The sequence below is a fragment of the Podarcis cretensis genome, assembly GCF_951804945.1.
Source record: "Podarcis cretensis genome assembly, chromosome: 6".
Classification (NCBI taxonomy): Eukaryota; Metazoa; Chordata; class Lepidosauria; order Squamata; family Lacertidae; genus Podarcis; species Podarcis cretensis.
The window spans coordinates 81,737,784-81,759,973 of NC_137175.1; the positions used below are offsets into that span (position 1 = coordinate 81,737,784).

Sequence of the window (22,190 nt, forward strand, 5' to 3'; positions counted from 1 at the left end):
GGTAGAGCTGCTCCTGGTCTCCCATAGAAATGTTTTGAAAGCTATATTGCTGCTGCTTATGCCATTTTAATTTGCCGATTGTTGAGCACTATTCATTTTAAGTATTTTATTTTCTAGTTTGGTTAAAGACCCTAACAGTGCAGCCTTGGGCATCTCCGCTTAGAGCAAGCCCTGCTGAATACAAAGGGACTCAAGGAATAGCATACAGTGGTACCTCAGGTTACATACACTTCAGGTTACAGACTCCGCTAACCCAGAAATAGTGCTTCAGGTTAAGAACTTTGCTTCAGGATGAGAACAGAAATCAGGCTTCGGTGGCGCGGCAGCAGCAGGAGGCCCCATTAGCTAAGGTGGTGCTTCAGGTTAAGAACAGTTTCAGGTTAAGTACGGATCTCCGGAACGAATTAAGTACTTAACCTGAGGTACCACTGTATTTCAGCTCAAACCTCAGGAAGTTAGGATAAAAAATAGTTCAAATAAACAGAACAAAATTAAAGAAGCATTTGCTAACATTCTTCAAAGCATGGAATATACAAAAAGTATGCTGTCAAAAACATAAACCTACCCTTCCATTTACTTCACCTCTCCACCAGCCATTGGCACTAATCTTGGTGTAAATTTTGACCACATCTCCTTTGACCAGGGACAGTTCCCGCATGTCTCGTGCACAGAAGTCATAGCGGGCAATAGCTATACCGAGAACCTTGGGACTCAGCACTGCTTGGGAACACAGGAAGGCAATATAATTAGAAATTCACTAACTGCGTAGCTGTTGAATTATTTCAGCATGACATACAATTGTAGTACAAGTGCAAGCAAATGTATTTTTAAACACAGAAATGCAGGCTGATCATATGAAAAAGTGCAAAAGAAACCCATTCAGTGTGATGTTTCCTTGACTAGACTTTTCTGTTTGTTTGTTTGTTTGTTTGTTTGTTTGTTTGTTTGTTTGTTTTAAACAAAGCCAAAACAGAAACCCAAAAAAAGTAGGGGAAATCATCCTAAACATACATTGACTGGGAACCAAATGGGTCATAGGTATTATTCTACACACACCCCGAGGCTTTTGCATGTGAAATGTTGGGAGACCCTCCCGAGTAACATGAAGGGCTGCAAAAAGAAAGAGAAAAAAATCAGCACCTTTGCACACACACTTCCACACACACACAGACATACACAAATTGCTCATATATGGGGCTCATTGGATGTTGGTCATTCTGTTGAAATAAACGGAACATATTTCTAAGGACCTCTGCTTAGGTTCAGGATGGTATAAGTAATTAGACAATCCCAACCTATTTTTTTTTTTAAATCACTTCACTTAGCAGTACAGCAGTATAACCTCCGAGAAAAAGCCTTAGAATTTAAAAAAAGTTTCCGCTATGAATTTGTGTTGCTGTTTCTATCTTGAGTCATTCCCCCCCATTCCTCGTCCTGCGATTCTAAGCCTAATTATTCTAGGCACACTTTCCTGATAATAAGACCCCATGGAACTTATGCATGAGAATGCACTGTAAGAAACAAAGGGCATGGGCCAGTCAAATTTGTTTTATCTTTTTGTAAACTGCTTTTAAGCTTTTTAAAACAAAAAACAATCAAGTGCTGTCATGTATTATCTTGCTGAGATTCCTGCATTGCAAGGATAATCCTCGGGATCCCTTCCAATTCTATAATTCTATTATTCTATGTATAAATTTAAATAAATAATAAATGGCTTTTAAATCCCCGTCTTTCCCTCCTCCTCCCCCCCCCCATACACAAATACACACACTGCACCTATGTGGAGTATTATCACAAATGAGCACCTCCTTTCCACACAGGCTGGTGTGTATATATCAGTGGGGCATTAATGATCACAAGCAATCAGCCAGAATCTTAAAAAGGACATAAATCACACATCATCTAGGTAGCATGTTATCTAGTCTAGCAGCAGCCATTCGACCAGGCAAGGCAGAAGGAGAGAAGGAGATGCAGGGCCCTACCGTTTGGTCAGCTGAGACACTGGCAAGTTCTGCCTCCTCCTCTTTTTGAACTGTTTCCATTCCAGCTGTTCCCTACAATAACTATTTACCGGTAACTAAAGGTAAAGGTAAAGGGACCCCTGACCATTAGGTCCGGTCGTGGCCGACTCTGGGGTTGCAGCGCTCATCTCGCTTTATTGGCTGAGGGAGCTTCCGGGTCATGTGGCCAGCATGACTAAGCCACTTCTGGTGAACCAAAGCAGCACACGGAAACGCCGTTTACCTTCCCGCTGGAGCGGTACCTATTTATCTACTTGCACTTGGCGTGCTTTCAAACTGCTAGGTTGGCAGGAGCAGGGACCAAGCAACGGGAGCTCACCCTGTCGCGAACCGCCGACCTTCTGATTGGCAAGTCCTAGGCTCTGTGGTTTAACCCACAGCGCCACCCGCGTCCCCGTGGTGTAGTTGTTAAGAGTGGTGGACTCGTAATCTGGGGAACCGGGTTCGCGTCTCCGCTCCTCCACATGCAGCTGCTGGGTGACCTTGGGCCAGTCACACTTTTCTGAAGTCTCTCAGCCCCACTCACCTCACAGAGTGTTTGTTGTGGGGGAGGAAGGGAAAGGAGAATGTTAGCCGCTTTGAGACTCCTTAATGGGAGTGAAAGGCGGGATATCAAATCCAAACTCTTCTTCTTCTTCTTCTTCTTCCAGCTGTTCCTTATAAAAACTATTTACCGGTAACTAGCTGATTCAGTTTGCTTTCCTCCCTGCATCCCTCCCCAACCTTTTCTTCCTTTTGTATAACTTCTCTTAGATTGCAAGCCTGAGCACAAGGACTGCCTTACTACTTATACAGAATCATTGTAGAGTTGGAAGGGGCCACAATGGTCACCTAGTCCAAACTCCTGCAATGAGGAACATTTTTTGCCCACCATGGAGCTCGGAACCACAACCCCAATATTAAGTGTCTCATGCTCTAGCGACTGAGATGGAAGTGGAGGGGATATTACTTCACTCTGGAAGCCCTGTTTTTGTTGTTCTTGAAGGGCAGGGTAAGGTGCTTGAGATAAGTAATTAGACGACAAAACTGAACATTGTTGTGCTCATATTCAGGAATGAAGCCATGCAGAAGATTTAAAAACAAAACAACAAAAAAAAACCATGCAAGGGACCAGGAATTGGACTGAATAGTGCTATCATGTCAATAGGAATTATTTGCAGCATTATGAAGAGTTTGGATTTTATATCCTGCTTTATCACTACCCTAGGGAGTCTCAAAGCAGCTAACAATCTCCTTTTCCCTTCCTCCCCCACAACAAACACTCCGTGAGGTGAGTGGGGCTGAGAGACTTCAGAGAAGTGTGACTAGCCCAAGGTCACCCAGCAGCTGCATGTGGAGGAGCAGGGAATCGAACCCGGTTCACCAGATTACGAGTCCACTGCTCTTAACCACTACACCACACTGGCTCTCAAGTGCTAGCAACCTAAGCCGGGAAATAGCAGGGGGGAATACATTGTAAAACATCAACAACCAAATCAGTCCACAGTTAAAAATTATCAGAAAATAAAAAAGTTTTAAGCAGCTAAAAATATATATTCTGGTATTTAAAAAAAAAATCCTTCCTTAACAGAAAGAAGTCAGTGGGTAGAGCTATGAGGAAGGGCATGCCATAATCTGCATTTCCTTACTTTAAAAATATCATTGACACAATGTCCAAGCAGTTCAAGAAATGATGGGGTGTGGACCAAAGTAATGGCTGCTGATCCTAAGGTGGAGAAAGAGAGACAGAGAGAGGCAAAGCCACTCCCTTCAAGCTAGTCTTAGAAGTCAAGCAAAGTGACTTCATGATCATTCCAACTAGAGCAGTGAAGACAGAAAGAAATTTCTCAGATCACTGCAAAAAAATGATTCTTGGGTGCAAAGGCACAATCATTATCACAGCAAATTGAGGAGGGGTGGTGGTGGTTACATTTATTGAACCCAAATTATTTCATCATAGGGGGGCAAAGCACTTCCACCACCCAGCCACCACCCCAACAAAACAAAAAGGCCATTGCAGACAGAAGAACTGGCTTTCCCCAATTTAAAACCACAAGAGTTATATATAAAATGGCATCCAAAGGAGAAAAATATATAGACAGCTATGATGAAGATCACCATTTGCGTTCCAAAATTGCTGCACATGCTTTTGTGTCATAGTTTATTGTGGACTCATATGGTACCAAAAGGCAATATTTTACACACTGCGGCAGTTTTCCCATAACAGTAATAGATACTGTACTTTAGGGAAAAATAATAACTGTACACACTTCAGTGACCAAAATTGAAATGCCTGATATAAAATTGCAGCCTGAAAATAAATTATGCCCTATTTTTGTCACTATAGTACCTAATGCACAATCCCTTTAAGCAGCCAGTATTATAAATATAAGACCACATCAATACTTTGGGAAGAAAAGGAAGAGGGAGGGAATAAGAGAATCTGCCATTTGATTACCGCTTACATTTCCAATATGTAAACACTGTCCACTACTGTCCAGAAACCAAGACTTTTGCCAAAGTTGTCAAATGCTGTAATTTTTCCCTTACATCACTTAAGGAGATGTCAACTATGACAGGAGGAAAGCAGCAACCATGAGGACAGGAACTCCAAGAACGCACAGAGGCTAAATAAGGAGGACTTTAAGTCAGGGGTTACTCACATCAAGCAAGATTTTGTGACAGATGTTCCACTAAGCCAGGATTTCATTTGAAATTCTGCTTCCAGGAATGTTTTAAGAAGCCTACAAACAGGTCATGAAGACACCAGTCCTTCCTTGTTACTTGTATCCCCTTGGAGGTACACCAGGTCTACAAACAGAGGCTCCATTTAGCCATTGTGGTTGTCAGTAACCTCCAGGAAAAAATGTCTAATCTTCTTTTAGTCACTGTGTCGACAACAGTTAGCCAACCAGAAGCCCCAAGAAGATTTGCAAAGCAGAGGAGCTAACAGAGTTGCTGACTGCCATGCATCCTACTTGCCACTTGGCAGATTTGCCTCAAGTTTGTGGAAGTTTCTTTCCCACCCATCCTTTTGCTACTAAGACTACATTTGTCAGCCTCCATCTCCTGGCCCATCAAACCATCTCATCAGGGATGGGGCACCTATGGACTTCCAGATGTTGTTGGATTCCCAACTCCCATCAGCCCCAGACAGTATGTCTAATAGTCAAGGTCTACAGCAGTTGTTGTCCAACAACATCTGGAGGTCCAAAGGTTCTGTTTCCAGGCTATATTTGAATCAATTCCTCATATTTTTAACCTACCAGATTGGCAGTCCTAGGTATAGATAGTTATATCCTGTATTTCTAATAAAATATGCACGCTCTGACTATAGAAGGTCTCTTTTAGCTATCATGTGATGATTTTTACTCTATGTAGGACCTTTTTTACTGATATCACACACAACACACAAACACATTTTAGGACTGGGTGAGCTGTAAATATAAATAGATATATAACAGCAGAGGTCACATCCGTAAAGCTCTCTCTGCTCTTAAAAGAAAAAAGAAACTTGGCCCTTTGTGGCATCTTAAAAAATTCTAAATGCTTCTTGACGTACAATAAAAGTTTGAAAGAGAATAAGAAACACAATACAAATGCATAGAAAATAAAAACAGATGGATAGTGTGCATGCAAAACTCTAATGAAGGTTGTTTTTTTTTAGACTGAAGTATTCTACCAAAGAATGCTGTTGCATTAAGCTTTGACTTAGGGATGGGACGAATATTTTGATTCACAAAAGCATTGTTTTCAGATTTTGAGACTATGTCCAGATAGAATATGGTAATTTGAGATGTTCAGCAGCTATTTATAGTATCATCATGATCATACATCTTGGGCTTAGTTCAGCCACAGCTGTGTAGAACTGCAAATTCTGAATGCATATTATTATTCCAGGATCAGCCTTGATGGCCTTTCAACATTCTCAAAAATGTATGGCAATCACCTATTTGAGAGCAGCACCTGCATAGCTGAGAAAACACTGGCTAACCAAACTTTGTATGTGTTCATCTGTGTGTGAGATCACATGGCAATCCCACTGAATGGTGTCCCATTCACTTGTTTGGCCAGAGTTAAATATTCTCCCAGCCGTGGAGTAGCTGTTCAGAAATAAGTTACTTTCAAAAGGCTTTGAGACCATCTTTATAAACCATAATTTGGTGTTTAGTCAAATTATATTCAAATGGGGGGGGCAGGGGGAGAATCCGTCCCTTCCCTAGCTTGCACTGCACACAGAAACAGAAATATTTTATTTGCAAAACGGAAGCAAATTGAGAAGAAATATAAAAGCAGTAAAGCAGTACCTGACCAGAAAGGAGTGGAGGAAGGGGGAACAAAGCTGTAGTCTGGAGGAGTTACAAAAGAAAACCCACAGAACAAAGAAGGGGCTTAGAGAAAGAAAGGAAAAAGAGAGAGACAAGCAAAATGACATTGAAATATTGATAAAATAATATTGGTAATATAATACTGCTGATAAAATTGGTTAAATGATATTGAAATATTAGCAACCCACACCATACATTTAAAACACTCTTCTGTTTTTAACTACAGGATCCTGGGAACTGTAGTTTGTTAAGGGTGCTGGCCTCACAGACCTACGCAATCCCAAGCACCTGCAATGAACTGCAGTTCCCTGCATTCTTCATACCTCATAAAATGGTTTAAGAGTGTTTCAAAGGTATGGTGTGGCTGTCTCTGTTAACAAGAAACATGGATTTCTCTGAAGAAACTTGGTGTTTTTTTCAGACTCCCCAGAGGCTGTGGATTTGCTCTAACTCCTCCACTTGTATAGTTCCATTCCTCACCACTTCTTCCCCCACCTCAGAATTAGTATCAATGCACAGTGTGCAGAATAAACCCATTAGTCAATGCCTTCCACCCTGGAAGAGCGGGCATTTCGAAAGCCAGTGTGGCATTGTTAGTGCTTAGAGTGTCACGACTATGGTGGGGAAGACCAGCCACTCTCTCTTAGTCTAACCTATCTCCCAGGATTGTTAATTTGGGGCGTGGGAGAAGCAAGGAAAGGAAAACACGTGTGTCACTTTGAGTTGGGGGGAGGCCTGTTAATTAAATAAATAAAGCAAGTGGCTTCTAGAATAAACAAGCAAAATAATATGAATTCAAACTTCCCAGTTTTGTGACTGATTTTCTCTCAAAAAGGTATGCACGCAGAAGTTGGTTGCATTGTTGTTTCAACAACACTCCTGTTCATGACAGGGCAGCAAAATGCATGCACAATGGTTACTTTTTACGCACTACTTGCTAGGCGCTAAAAACTTCCTAATGCAGATGTACCACTTTGTATTGTGGGCAGCACCATGCAGAGCATAAATAAGCCACCTCACTGCTGCCATTTCCTGAATCAAAGACGACACCAGTGCCTTTAACAGTTGCATAGCGGGAGATGTTTAATATGTGCAACTTCTCCTATCACATGTGGTACGCAGACCCTCCCAAGTGTCCCTATTTTCCAGGAACCGTCCTGGATTTACAGAAGCCTATCCCGGTTTCTGATGTGGTCCAGGAATGTCCAGCTTTTCCTTAGGATGTCCCTATTTTCATCAGAAAAATGTTGGCGGGTATGTAGTTAGGCGACTCCCAAGCCATGGAGTACAACCTTTAGAAGACATCTGAAGGCAGCCCTGTATAGGGAAGATTTAAAAATGCTTTATTATGTTTTTATATTATGTTGGAAGCCGCCTTGAGTAGCTGGAGCAACCTAGTCAGATGGGTGGGGTATAAATAATAAAATTCTTCTTCTTATGGAATAAGAATAATAATTTTCATTGGAGAAGTATTGGAGGGTATGCAATAGGAGAGTTCTTTAGGGAAAGAACTTATGTTCTTTTCTTTCTCCCCTTGGAGGCTACATCTGTCCCCCTTCCCTTGCACATAGTACTAGCTCATATGGGAAGTGGCTGCGACTTACTTGACCCCTTCACTTTCCTGACATTCCAGTGCAGCAGAAAGCAGAAGAGTCTCGGTACTCCACCATAAGGTAAAAAGGTAAATAAGGTAAAGGACCCATGGATGGTTAAGTCCAGTCAAAGGCAGCTATGGGGTTGCAGCGCTCATCTTGCTTTCAGGCCGAGGGAGATGGCGTTTGTCCACAGACAGCTTTCCGGGTCATGTGGCCAGCATGACTAAAACACTTCTGGCACAATGGGACATCGTGACGGAAGCCAGAGCACATGGAAACGCCGTTTATCTTCCCGCCGCAGCGATTCCTATTTATCTACTTGCACTGGTATGCTTTCGAACTGTTAGGCTGGCAGAAGCTACGACAGAGCAACGGGAGCTCACCCCATTGCGCAGCTTTGAACCGCCTCCCTTCCGATCGGCAAGCCCAAGAGGCTCAGTGGTTTAGAGACCACAGTGCCACCTTCACCATAGCCCAAATCAACAAATAATGTGGCACAGAATACCTGACTCCAACCTTGCCCTAGAAACCACATAGGATCAAAAATGCACAAGCAATCATCATAGGCTGCAGTAAAGCTCACTCTGCTATTTCCTGAATCCCACAAGGCCATTGCAATGGCCATTACAAGGCCATTGCAAAAGAACCACATAAGTATGGCCTCAACCACATTTTGAATAGAAATAAGAAACCAAGAAAGAGCTGACAATTTTCCAATCTAGTTCAATATTGCTTCCTTTTTTTTTTCCAACCACTGAGCAATGCTGCAGGATTAGCAGGTTGAAAAGGAAGGCTGGTAAGGTGTGCTTCTCTTTCACATTCTATGGAGGAAAATTGTTCCTGGGTTGGGACTGAGCCTCTTAGCAAAACCCTTGGCCAACTCCCCTCTAATAGCCTGATGTGAAGGGAGCATGTTAGATCACTATTTTCTCTTTTTAAACATTTTATATGGAGATATAAGATGAGACGATGCTAGCCTGAGACTTTAAGAAGATGAAGGTTCAAATTCCTAATCAGCTATGGATTTCCAGTCCCACTCTGGACAAGTCACTGATTCCTTATCCAAAAAGGAAGGTCAAGAAAATAGTTTTTACATATAGGCTCTGGGAGGGCACGTGGAATCTTTCCTTGGTGAAACTAAGGAATGGGACATTCTTTTTATTTTTTATTTTTTGCAACACAGCCGAGAAATCCTTAGAAACATCTTCCCCTGAAAACCTGCTGCTTTTCAGATGTTTTGGAGTACAACTTTCATCAGTCAGAGTCAGCATGACCAATGACTACGACTTCCATGTAGTCCAAAATAACTAGAGCGCACCAGGTTGAGGAAGGCTGGGTTAGGAGAATCCAGCCTTTAATTACTTCACTGGTGATTTATCAGCCACTTTACCCTTAGAACTCAGTGTGGCTTCTTAAATGTGCTTTTGGATCATGTTTTCAAATTGTATCAGAAATGTTTGCAAGCATTTGTAAGGCAAATTAACAGGACTTCTGTAAAAGAAAAAGGCAAGATTCTTCTGGATATTAAGAGACTTGGATGAACCGCATGAATATGGGTAAATCAAATATGAACTGGTTGGACTTTTGGAAATTGTGTGTGTGTGTGTTTTTAAAATGGCATAGTGCAAAAGTCATCAATGTTGCACCCATGGGTGGAAGCCTTCCCTGGCACCTGAATAGCCCTTGCCGTTCCACCTGCTGAAATGAGGCTTGAAAGAAGCATTTATGTTATGGTTCAACATAATAACAGGTTGTGGTATGTACTTGGTTACAGTGTGTGTCTGGCACCTAAAACAGTTTTCAAATGTGCCCATGGACCCAAAAAGATTGGTGCACCCAAACAAAAGAGTAGAATTTTTTCATTAACTACTATTCACATGGTAGAAAGTAGGAATAAGTATAAACTATTAGTTATTATATTGAAATTATTTAAACAGTGAAGTGACTCAGGACCTAACTTTAGATGAGGATACATAGCATGAGGTCAGAACAGGATATTAATCCCATTAAAACTGTGTGCAGAGTAGACGCCTAAGCCCAATTCAAATGTAGCATTAATATATGATGAGTACAACCTTAGTTCACACACTCCCCAAACCTCTGCTTCCAGTTATAGAATACAGCAGTTTGACCACTGCATGAGAACGCTGCAAACTGGTTTTGTGTTCAAAGCAGATATAAATGAAACCACGACAGAACTGTAACTTCAGATTCTGGTTTGGAAACAGAGGCTTGCACAAACTACTTTCTGCTGCAATGGCAAACATCAGAAGAAGCAAAACTTGAAGCAAACGCTTCAGATCTCTTTCCCTTTGAACCGAAAGGGTTTTGTGTGGCTCCTTCTAATAACAAACCACATTTTTGTTGTCCCATCTGAATCAGACCCAAAACTGTAGACCTATTCAGGAGTTCTCAAAATGTATCTGTATCTGTGGAGCAAGTGCCAGGCCTGCACTAAGCAAGAAGATCAATAGGGGAGTCATAAACCCAGTTGGTTGAATGCAGTTACTATCCTCCTTGGTTACAATACTCATGCAGAGTTCCCAGCCATGGGGAGGATCGTAGGCACATTCAGTTAACCACATACCTACAATCCCGCCTTAGATATTCATGCTCAACAGGGGAAAGTCAGGGGAAGAGAAGCAGGAGTTAATTATATTAACGTTAGCTGCATTTACTAATTTAACAAGAATGTGTGTACGATACCTGTACCTGTTCCTACACAAGAATAACTAGAATAAAATAACAGACCTATGAAACAAAGTGAGACAAGAGAAAGAAGTGGGGATTTTAAAAGCTCTCAAGCAATTGCAAGGAAAAAGGAATGCATTAGAAACTGAAATAAGCATTAGAAAGGGGTGTTAGGCAGAAAAGAAAAGAAAATCATAAACTGACAAAAGAACAAAGACTGTTTGATGGGGAGAACCGAATGGGGAGTAGAGAACAAGATAGGAAGGTCAAGATAATTTTGTTTAATTCTATGCACACACACACGCAACTAAGTCCTGCTGAATTCAATGGGATTTATGAAGATGGCCAAAGGCATATTTTTGCCTGAGACAGACAAGATGGCACCCCGCCCCATTCCACATACAAAAGCTGGTTGGACTGGCAAGTAGATCTTACTTCACCACTACAGACAAGGCAGAACTGGAGAATTGTAGAGTTGGAAGGTACCTTGAGGGACACCTAGTCCAACCCCCACAATGCAGGAATTGGTTGCCCTCCTCTGCACACATTTCAGATTGTCAATATCCTTCTTAAATTGTGGTGCCCAGAATTACGGTGCCCAGACCACAGGTGTGGTCTGACCAAGGCAGAATAGAGCAGTACTTCTGTTGATGCAACCTAGAATAGCATTCACTTTTTTTGCTGCTGCTGCATCACACTGTTGACTCATGTGAAGTTTGAGGTCTACTAAGACCACCAGATCCTTTCCACATGTACTGCTGGCAATTCAGGTGTCTCCCATATTACAGTGTGCTGTAGGCAATACAAAGTGATAGAAAAACTGCCTGATTTAAGCAACATATGTGAGAGTGTCCTATTTATTTTCCTACAAGCCTCAGCTGCTAAATAAGAAGCTCTCGGAAATGAGAGGTGAACATCTAAAATGAGCAAAAAGTGATGGGCTCTTCAAAATTAGAGCCATGAGTGGATATAATGAGATCTTTTTGTTTGTTTGTCAACAGCATTAAAAGCATTCCTTCCTCCTTATCAGATATTGAGTGTTATATGGACCTACTTCACTTAAAACAGGGCAATTTTGTTTTTGAAGAACATCTACAGATCTCCTGGCAGTTTTTCAACATGCTTCCATTTATCAATGGAATATTATTAGGCCACACTCAATTCCTTATGTCTAAAAAGATGAATTTTATATACAGTCGTACCTTGGTTCTCGAACGCCTTGGTACGCGTATGCTTTGGCTCCCGAACGCTACGCTTAACCCTTCCCCTGCCTATTGCTTTTCCGCTGCATTCCCCTTCCGAAACTTCTTTTCTCTAGTCATTGTTCATTGTCTATTGGCCCTGTTTAGGGAAGTCTGATGCTGTATTGTTTTTATATTCAGTTGGAAGCTGCCCAGAGTGGCTGGGAAATCCAGCCAGATGGGCGGGGTATAAATAAATTATTATTGTTGTTGTTGTTGTTGTTGTTGTTGTTGTTGTTAATTATTATTATTACTGCACACACCCAGCCTTTTCTCTTCAAATATGAGCCTTTCCCCTAATGAATTTTCAATGTTTGATGGTGATTCAGGTTCTCATGCCAAAGCCTTCCATTCAATATCGTCAGGCCCCAGAAAGATATTCTAACAAGAGCAACATTGTAGAGGAAAATCTGTTAAGAACTTAAAAGTTTTTTTCACAGAAATTCTGCTCTATAATCTATGGTTTTAAATCACACAAATTATTCATTTAAATGCCAAATGCAAGATTAGAATTACATGTTTATTAATTCATGTAGCCGAAAACAGCGCAGCCAATGCAAAATGTCTGTTTACAAATCAATCGCTCACTTACATTTTTAATAGATGTTTGAGCGGTGATTTGATTTAAGGACAGGCAGTCAGGAAGTCTAACTAGACCTGTTCATAAACCTGTCAGCAGATCCTGTTTCTGCTTAGCTGCAGGAAAAAAAAAACAAAACAAAACAAAAACAAAAAAAAACCTAGCTAAAAGCATTATCATATTAATTGGTTCTGTGTCAAAAATGCAAAATGAAGATGTTTTTAACCTCCTGCTATTCCTTTGTTATTAAATGACAGCAAATTCTAATGCTCACAGTTGCCACATGCTCTGTTCCCACTTGCTCTGTTGCTCCTTTGGTCCAGCGAATTTTCGGATTCTTTGTATGGGTACTGAAGAGTTGTATCCAGACTTCGGAAGCCTTCTTTGAGAGAGTGGTGCTTGTAATACTCCACAAGTTCCTTCCAGAAGACAGGGGGAAATAGAACAGAAATCTTTAGTTTGTGCTCTTCTCCCACCAGTATTTAAGGCACAGAAACTTTAATGCAGCTTTATAGAAATAGATGCACCCAGTTCACTACCGGTGCATGAATAGTACTGGAACTGTGTCAGTACTCTTTGCTCGTTATTGAAGAGGTACTTGTGTGACGAAAGATGGAAGACAAGGCACATCAATTACACAAACAGTACAGATTTAATTCATACATGAGAGATATTGCATTTGCATTTTCAGCATTCAGGAATTAAGCTGGAGGGCATCTGCATACGTGAGACTGGCCTATTTATCATAAAAAGCAGGTGGGGGTAAGCGTGTCAGCTTCTTAGTGAAACAATTCTCACATTAAGAAGAAAAAATATCCTGCACACTGAAACAAGCATGCCAAGCTAGAAACATTCACCATGACACCTACATTTCTATGCAGAGGGAATTGTGAGCCCCTCTTCAGGGGTGTAAGTTTTAACATATGTATATTACTTTGCCTGGCATTTAATAATAATAAGAAGAAGAAGAATAAGAATAAGAATATTTTTTTATTTATACCCCGCCCTCCCCAGCCAAGGCCGGGCTCAGAGCGGCTATTTGTGACTTTCACCTCACATTCCTTTTCCCCATGTGGTTATCACTGACTCTACACTTGTATTTTTCCTTGTACATACACTTCAGGTGTATGTGACATATTTTTCTCATATGGTTTGGCTTCCTGATACACTTACAAACCATTCACATGATGCTTTGACCCTTGGGAAGGCCATTACTCGTAATGCACACCAGGAACCCATGCCACACAGGTAGAAGTCTTTGCGTGCGCTCAAGCCAGTGTGCAAGTAAACACAAAAACTAAAACTGTGCTGAAGTTTCTCATTGTCCGAGATCAGCATTATCCAACTCCTAATGGTCAGCTGTAAAAGTTAGCAATCATCATTTGTAAAAACACCAGTGACAAACGTACTGACTAATCCCGAAGCAGTAATAACAACCCACCAGAAGTTCTCCTGCGGCTTAGAAAGTGAGGAGGTTTTAAAATGATGATAAAATTAGGTTTTCTACATGTACAGTTTTGCAATAAGCAAACCAGACACTCCTGTCCAGTTGCTTTGTAGTTACATGTGCTGAAGTTCTTTAATGTTAACTCCTTGCTCTAAACTCTCAATTGTTATTGAGAATTCTGTTAACTGTACGATCAGACCATCCAAGCAAACAGCCTTTTGTTTTGTCAGAACCTTATTTTTGTGGACCAACTATTGTTTCTTTCTGATATTTTATATGGCTGTTACGGAAGCATGAAGAATCTTTCTGAATTTCAATATGAATTGGCCCTGATATGGCTGTTCCAAACTAAGGTGTGGATTGCCACATAGCTATCAACCAGGTTTCATACTTCCTGAATCTTCTGACTCAGTTCTCCACTTATCAAAATGATTGTTTAAAATGCTTCTGTTTAAAGAAAATCATTTTTAGAAACATGTATTGAAATACTTATCTAAATGCTGATTTAAGAACAAAAATACAGACAGTAGGGAACAGACTTATGAGCAAACACATGCAGAAGTGACAAGCATCAGTTAGAGACTGATTCTTCCATCCCTAGTTACTGCCCTCCAGCCCAATTAAAAACCCTTTCTTGTTCTCAGTTGTGTTGCAAGAAAAAGTTGAATTTTCATGGAGCAACACAATAATGTGCAGGCATGTGGCATAATGAATACATTAGAAGGTGAGAAAAAACTCAGTAAGCAAATGATCTTTGTTTTTTAATGCTCATGAGTCATGCCGCTCATAAAGGAAACTCATATATACCAAACTAATTCTTAATTGAAGCTTCCAAATGCCTTTGAGCTCCTCACATGCTACTGTATGATCATATATTCCTTAAAATTAAAAATGACATGGTAGAAAATTCTTTTCAGTATATCTTCTCACAAATGTAGGTATATAAAAAGTGCTTAAAACTGCACAGGTAACCCAGAGATTTCCAAACACTGACCACAATCCAACCAAAGCTATACAGTTAAATCCATTTTGATTTCTACTGCAAGAAATTCAAGTACACACTTAATACACTTACTGGAATGAAAGGGACTTAGAAGTGTTTAGCTTTGGCTCGATCATTAAGATCGGCTCAGTTTTGAACTGCTTATGGTCTTGCCAGCATGAAAACCTTCCCTACTGATGGGTTGATTTTCTCCCCAAACACAAAAGCTGTCATAACACTATTTCTGTTTTACCTTTATCTCTACAGTGTGCAATAGTATCTTTTCTGCTGACGGCAACATATGAGAAAAGTAGCTGAGAAGAAAATCGCGGAAGGCCTCACGTGGGTTCAGTTTCTTATTAGACACCAGCCCTATTCAGGTGTTTGAGCAAACACATAAGGGCTTAAACTGTGGAGGAAGACAGGGGTGTATATACCAGCCCAACTCCAAATGCCCCACATGCTCTGACACCACATTAGACCCCCATGCATTCAGTTGAACACGCTCCAATGATCCCTGCGGTCAGGAACGCTTCTTCTTCAATCCTTCATTTTTAAAACACAGCTGGCACACTTCAGGGTACAGGGTGGGTGGGGCTTACATGTGTGCTCCCTTCTCTTCCACAGTTTGCCTGAAAGCCAAAATAGGGCTAAGCTGAATACTGTGTGTGCCCATGTCTATGTGTGTGTGTTGAACATCTGTGTGCAACGAAGCTCCAGTTCCCCTTGTCAAAGGATTGCTTCCCTCTTCCTGTGCCTTTCAAATGTTCCCAAAAATGGCAGGTCAGCTGTCTGTGAACATGCCACCATCTCACCTCCCCACTTTCTGCTGGCTTTCAAACAGTGGAAAAAAAGGTTGGCCTACAAGATTCTTATTAAGCACACAAGACATCAGGACTCTTGGAAACAACAACTGCTAACTTTCAAAGAAGATGAACTATGATAAGAAGGGTTTTTTAAAAAAAAATTCATCAGATGGCATTAAGAACCGGTCAAGGCAGCATCTGTTATCTTTGGAAGGCATAAAGCACACTTTCAAGAGCCACCTGTATATCAGATGAATGCAAAATGAAAGTTGATGCTGGAACTATAAGTCTGAAAGTGATAACTGTAGCCTGCATGTCTGCTCTGCAAGACTGAAGCGTTTATTATAATTCACGGCTGTATCACATGATCTTGAACAGCATGCACCACTGTGACTCCCCAAAAGTTCAAGCAACAAGACAAACTACAGATTCCAAATTCCCCTTTGAGAGTCAGTATAGTGCAGTGCTTTGAGTGCCAAAGACCACAGAGGATCCAGAATCGAATTCTCACTGAGTCATGAAACTCACGAGCCTCAGTACTTCTCTCTCTCTCTCTCTCTCCCTCCCTCCCTCCCTCCCTCCCTCCCTCCCTCCCTCTCCCTCTCTTCAAAGCCCACTTCACAAGGTTGCTGTAGGGCAGGTATAGGCAAACTCGGCCCTCCAGATGTTTTGGGACTACAACTCCCATCATCCCTAGCTAACAAGACCAGTGGTCAAGGATGATGGGAGTTGTCGTCCCCAAACATCTGGAGGGCTGAGTTTACCTATGCCTGCTATAGGAGAAGGAACCTGCAAGTCACCCTAAGCTCTTTGGAGCAAAGCCAGGACAAAAACATAGTAAAATCAATCAAGATAAATTATATAGCATTTCCAGATGGCACTTGTATTGAGTTATGGGGATGCTGTCATTTTCTGGTTCTACCAAACAGTTCATATGTGAACATTTTCCAGACCCCAAGATAGTCAAGGCACAGTTGTTTTGGGATTTTATTGGGGGCACACTTCAGTCTCATGTTCCAAATACTTTTCAGTATAAAAAAGTGCTACATGCATTCAACTTCTGCCTCCAGGGCAAGTGCCAGTTTGACCCCGTGACCATAGGTGCCTAGGGGCTGTGGGTGCCATGCAGCCCTGTCACCTAAATTTGTGGGTGCCTGGTTCCTTCATGGGGAATTTTGCGGGTGCTCAGGCACCCAGGGCCCCAGGGAGTTGGCACCTATGCTCCAGGCCTTGGAAGAGCTACACTCCGGGGTTTGTTTCTTATTCAGGAATCAGGATCGAAAAGGTTTTTGGCATATAAGACGATCTGCCTTGGGCTTTCATTGTGGCCTTGAAAGTCCTTTACACAACTACAAGGGAGTAAACTGAACTCAGTGGGACTTGCCTCTGAATAACCATGCAGAGAAGCAGGTTTTAAAACATATTTAACAAAAATTCTCCTGCCTGATGTAAAGAAGACCATTCATTTCTAATGATAAGCTAGATGATCCTACAAATAACTTTTAAAATCTAAAGGAAGAGAAGCACGTACCTGCACCCCTTGCACGACACTTTTCTTCACTCGCTCGTCTACTTTTAATTATTTATCTTTTGGAGATTTTAGTATCTTACATTTCAGGGCAACAGTTTGAAATTTTAGAATTCTAAATATTTGTTCTGACTTGCATTTATGAAGGAAATCAAGCTCAGCCGGCACACCCTCCCCTTGGTTTTTATTCTGGAATCCCTGCAAGCTCCAGTTAGCAAAGATGTGATAATTGGGGCCCCACCTTAAGCACTTTTCCAGTTTCTTATATCTCCACACCTCATTTGCATTAATCACTTAAACAAACTTTAAAGCCTGCCTGGGCCTCCTGTTGTTATCAATTCACTTGAGTCAGAGAGAAAAGCCACTGCCAGAACAGGGATGGGCAGCTGACCTGACCTCCTTGCCAGTGTTTTTGTGGACTGCAAGTTAGGTGGGATGCTTGTTTTGGGATAAACATCATCTGAGTTACAGAGGCAATCAAACATTTAACTGGATCATTTCTATCATCATGCCCTTATAATCCAAAGATCTCAAGACGAGTAAAAACAATTTCAAGGAAATTGCAATACTGATAAAATCATAAAAAATAACTCTAAGATACAGCACAAATATATCCAAGGAACATCAGTGTTAACTCCCAAACACCTGTGTCTAAAGCCATCTTTTGAGCTGGTGGCTAACAACAGCAGTGACGATGCAAAGCAAATTTCAAGGGATAGGACAGGCATAGGCAAACTTGGCCCTCCAGATGTTTTGGGACTACAACTCCCATCATCGCTGACCACTAGTCCTGTTAGCTAGGGATGATGGGAGTTGTGGTCCCAAAACATCTGGAGGGCCAAGTTTGCCTATGCCTGGGATAGAAAGTTCCAGAGCTGGGATGCTACCATGGGGAAGCCCCACCCCACCCCACCTCCCAATGCACAGATCCCACTGATGGGACACAAAAGATGGCCAGCCTGGCTGATCTTAACTCCTGGACAGAGTAATTTAACACAATAAAAAAAAAAATAGCAAAACCTAAATGAAATCAATATGTTCCCTTCCATCACACAACGTGATAATCATTTATTCTGGGTGAACTTATTCTGGAAAACTTAATTCAACACCTCATTCTGTCACATTTTAAAGGCTGTAGTGGAGGCAACACCTCCTAACAGTATTAGTTGTGACTGCCATAAAGATACAGGGATCTGGGAAGAATACAAGAGACATTTTTAAGAAATCTCTGAAATTCCTTGTACAAGCAGACTGAGCATGATCCCTGAATTCTGGTTATACTAAGAAGTAAGTTCAGAGATCAAAGCAAAATCATAGAGTCATAGAATTGTGGAGTTTGAAGGGACCCCAATGGTCAGCTAGTCTAGTCCAACACCTTGCAGGGAAGGGATCTCAATTAAGCATCCATGACAAATGACAACATTTGCTTAAAAACCTCCAAGGAAGGAGAGTCCACCACCTTCCAACAGAGTCTGTTCCACTGTTGAACAGTTCAATGTATAGTCAGAATCTTCTTTCTTGTAACTTGAAGCCACTGGTTCAGGTCCTATCCTCGGGAGCAGGATAAAGCAAACTTGTTCCATCTCCCATGTGGCAGCCCTTTAGATATTTGAACATGGCTATCATATCTCCTCTCAGTCTCCTCTTTTCCAGGCTAAACATACCCAACTCCTTCAACTGTTCCTCTTAAAGCTTGGTTTCGAGACCCTTGATCATCTTGGTCACACTCCCCTGCACACGTTCCAGCTTGCCAATATTCTTCTTAAATTGTGGCACCCAGAACTAGACACAGTACTCCAGGTGTAGTCTGACCAAGGCAGATTATGGCAGGACTATGACTTCCCTAGATTGGGACACTGAACTTCTGTTGATGGCAGCCTATAATAGCATTAGCTTTTTTTGCTGCTGCCTCACACTGTTGACTCATGTTAAGCTTGTGGTCTACTAAGATCCCACGGTCCTTTTCACATATAATACTGAAAAGCCAGATGTCCCCCATTTTATATTTGTGCAGCTGGTTCTTCCTGCCTAAGTGCAGAACCTTACTTTTGTCCCAGTTGAAATTCATTTTGTTTGGGCCCAGTCATCTTGAATCCCAATTCTGTCTTCTGCAGCATTAGTTCCCCTCCCAGTTTGGTGTCATCTGCAAATTTGATGAGCATCCCCTATTCCATCATCCAAGTTGTTTATAAAAATGTTTAGCATAACATCTAATCATTCCGTTCTTTCAAATCACTGCTTTTTGCTTTGCACAGTGGAAGCATAATGCACAAACTGCTCTCTCATCAGCAATTCATTCAATATTCTCATTCTATTCAGCCACTTTTAAGTCTCTAAAAGCAAAATCAATGAGGGCAAGCTTTAGACCAAATAAGCAGAGGGGAAATGTACTGTTATTTATGAAACACAATAATTGCACGGTTTGACTGGACCAAAGCTCCACCCCAAATGATTGCTCAGGACTACTTCAGATACAACAATTTGCATAAAAAAGGGGAAGAATTGGTGACACACACACTTCTTTGGAAAAGTCCCCATTTAAGACTGCACCAAAGTAGCAGGACAAAAGGAAGAATGAGTCATCAAATCTAATACCACTACCAAACAAATCCCTAAGAAGCAAATTCAGAAACTGCAAGAATATATAACTCATCCATCTCTTGGTTACTGAGAGACAATAGTGTTTGTGAACATAAAGGGATCATTAGTGGACCTTCTTGAATTTACCCAATCCATCAAAAAACTGTTTTTTGACAGTTTCCATCTCAACAGTGAATTCCACTGATTATTATGCATTGTTATGAAAACTACTTCATTTCTCTATCATAAACCTGCTGCTACAAAATCCACGCATTGGGAGAAAAAAGTAAACTATATTTTTATTTTATCTGTGTTACAGATCAAAATAATTCTAATCATCTAGTAGGATGGATTGCCTGGACATTCATGACTAAGTATATTATTAATATTTTAATTAGTATAATGAAACACCACAAACTATGCAACGTTCCTAGTAGGACAAATCAAAGAAAAAAACTAGCAGTATAGAGAAAGACTATATCCTGTATTCTTGACATGTTTGTAGGGTGACTCATTTGCTAGGGATAAAACTATATAAATAAACCAAGGCAGTTTGATCTGTTTATCTGCAATGTATAGGGATGTTGCTTGATGACCTCGAAATGTGTTCTCATAAAGGGCAGTCTTTTTCCACACAGGGCTGGGGATGGAGGGGGTAGGCAGCTTTACAGCGCTTGGTCGCATTTGTTGCCTCAGTTGGAAGACAGATTCAACTTTTTAATTACCACTTGATCACCAGGATTGTGAATGCAAACAGTCTTAGAAGTTAACCAATTCACTGAAGCCATATTAAGTATTTGTCATGCATTCTAACAGTAAAAAAATATACTGACTGATTTAGCATTGTTCCAGTGCATTTTTTTTTCTAGAAATGCAAAGAATCAGTTTTCAAAAAGATAAAGTTAGATGATATATTCGCAAAGAGAGAAATCAAAACTGATGCTTACCATTAAACTTTTAAATTTCCTATTTTCTGCAATGTGAAAAAAGCATTCTCTTGTGAAAATCTTTATGTGCTTCACTTCATTATTGTACCTATGGGCAATGAATAACATGAATACAAATGTGTTTTTAATCAGCAACAATCAATAAATTACTTGAGGGCATGCCCCACCACTACACAAATAAATTCTTAAGACAAAATGTATATCCATGCCAATATACCCTTGACACCTAATTAACAAAACACATTTATTAGGGTTTGGCTCAAGATGCAGACTCAATTCAGATTTTAGAAAAGGCCTCCCAGCAAGATCTGATTATGGGATCCTGTAATGCTGATTGCATTCAACTTCATATTGACAAAACAGACCAGCAGCTTTATTTAAAATTAATATTCCTTAGACGTTAAGCTTGTTTCCATTTGCAATCAATTCAAGGGAAATATTCTATTTGACTTCAGTTGGTAGTCAAATCAATTTTAAACATTTTCTAGTTAAAATGCAAATGGACCAGTAAATCACCTTATGCTAACTAGCATAAAGTCATTTGTGTCCTAATTCATACATTAATTAGTGCACTGCACCACAGCCTCCATTGAACAGATTACTAACAAAAGTGGATGCCTGAAGATCAAAGGAAATGAACCTGAATGGCTTTGTGGGAGATGAAGAAGGATGTGCAGACTGAAATGCAGCACAGTTGCAATGCAAGAGCATTTGTGTCTGTGCAGCAGTAGATCCCGACTAACACACACACACACACACACACACACACACACGGTGTGATTCACAAGCAAAAACGGTTCACTGCATATATAACTATCCTTGTGCTGGATTAGGGAACACTGACCTTCAATAAAAGTTTCATGAGTTCTATCAGCAAGGCAAAAGTACTTCTCAAACCATCCAGATTTTCATAAATGACAGAATATTTTATTTTTCGCAAAATGTAACTGCAGCAGGCCATGAGAATGTCGTCTATTGGTCACATCTATTCACACAAGAGCTAAAACAATAATGGAAAGGAGAAATGCATTTGCAGGAGGCGGGAATTAATTCTCACTTACTTAATGCTAATGCTGATGGCATATTCTCCCGATTCCGTAGTCCTATACCGCACTAAGTATGTGCTGTTTACCCGGTTAATAAGTTCAGTCTCTGCTTGCGGCCTTTCCATCATTCCAGCATACCTGCAACAAAGTGTGTGAAGTTACTAACTACACTTTCCTTAAAAATGGACACTAAGCAGATGAGCCAAAGGCACTTTGCAGGGGCATGTCCGTGAGCTGAGCAGCTCATAGCTCCACCCACCCCATCGCAAGCAAGGCTGGGGTTTTTGGCTGGTTTGGCAAGCAGCTTGTGAGGTGGCGTCGTGGGGGAAATTAAGATTTGCTGAAGTTTTGTGGCATGTGCCCAGGCCCTTCCACATAGGTCACCGAAACAGAAACCTAGCACTGAAACAGAATAAATG

At 41.0% G+C, this 22,190-nt stretch overlaps 1 protein-coding gene across 4 annotated transcripts in view; it reads right to left on the minus strand.

Annotated features, from left to right (window-relative positions):
* The window catches only part of VAV3 (vav guanine nucleotide exchange factor 3), a 211,205-nt gene that overhangs the window by 4,049 nt on the left and 184,966 nt on the right, over positions 1-22,190 (minus strand). For 2 of the 4 annotated variants that reach the window (XM_079981280.1, XM_079981277.1), the window contains exons 23-27: positions 21,787-21,909; positions 20,726-20,813; positions 12,710-12,854; positions 6,308-6,391; positions 566-717 (exon numbers count right to left, since the gene is read on the minus strand). In XM_079981280.1, the coding sequence (XP_079837406.1) occupies positions 566-717; positions 6,308-6,391; positions 12,710-12,854; positions 20,726-20,813; positions 21,787-21,909 (592 nt within the window). Of the gene's footprint in view, positions 1-565; positions 721-6,307; positions 6,392-12,709; positions 12,855-20,725; positions 20,814-21,786; positions 21,910-22,190 lie in introns of all 4 variants that reach the window. The other 2 variants (XM_079981278.1, XM_079981279.1) reach the window with 2 other exon arrangements.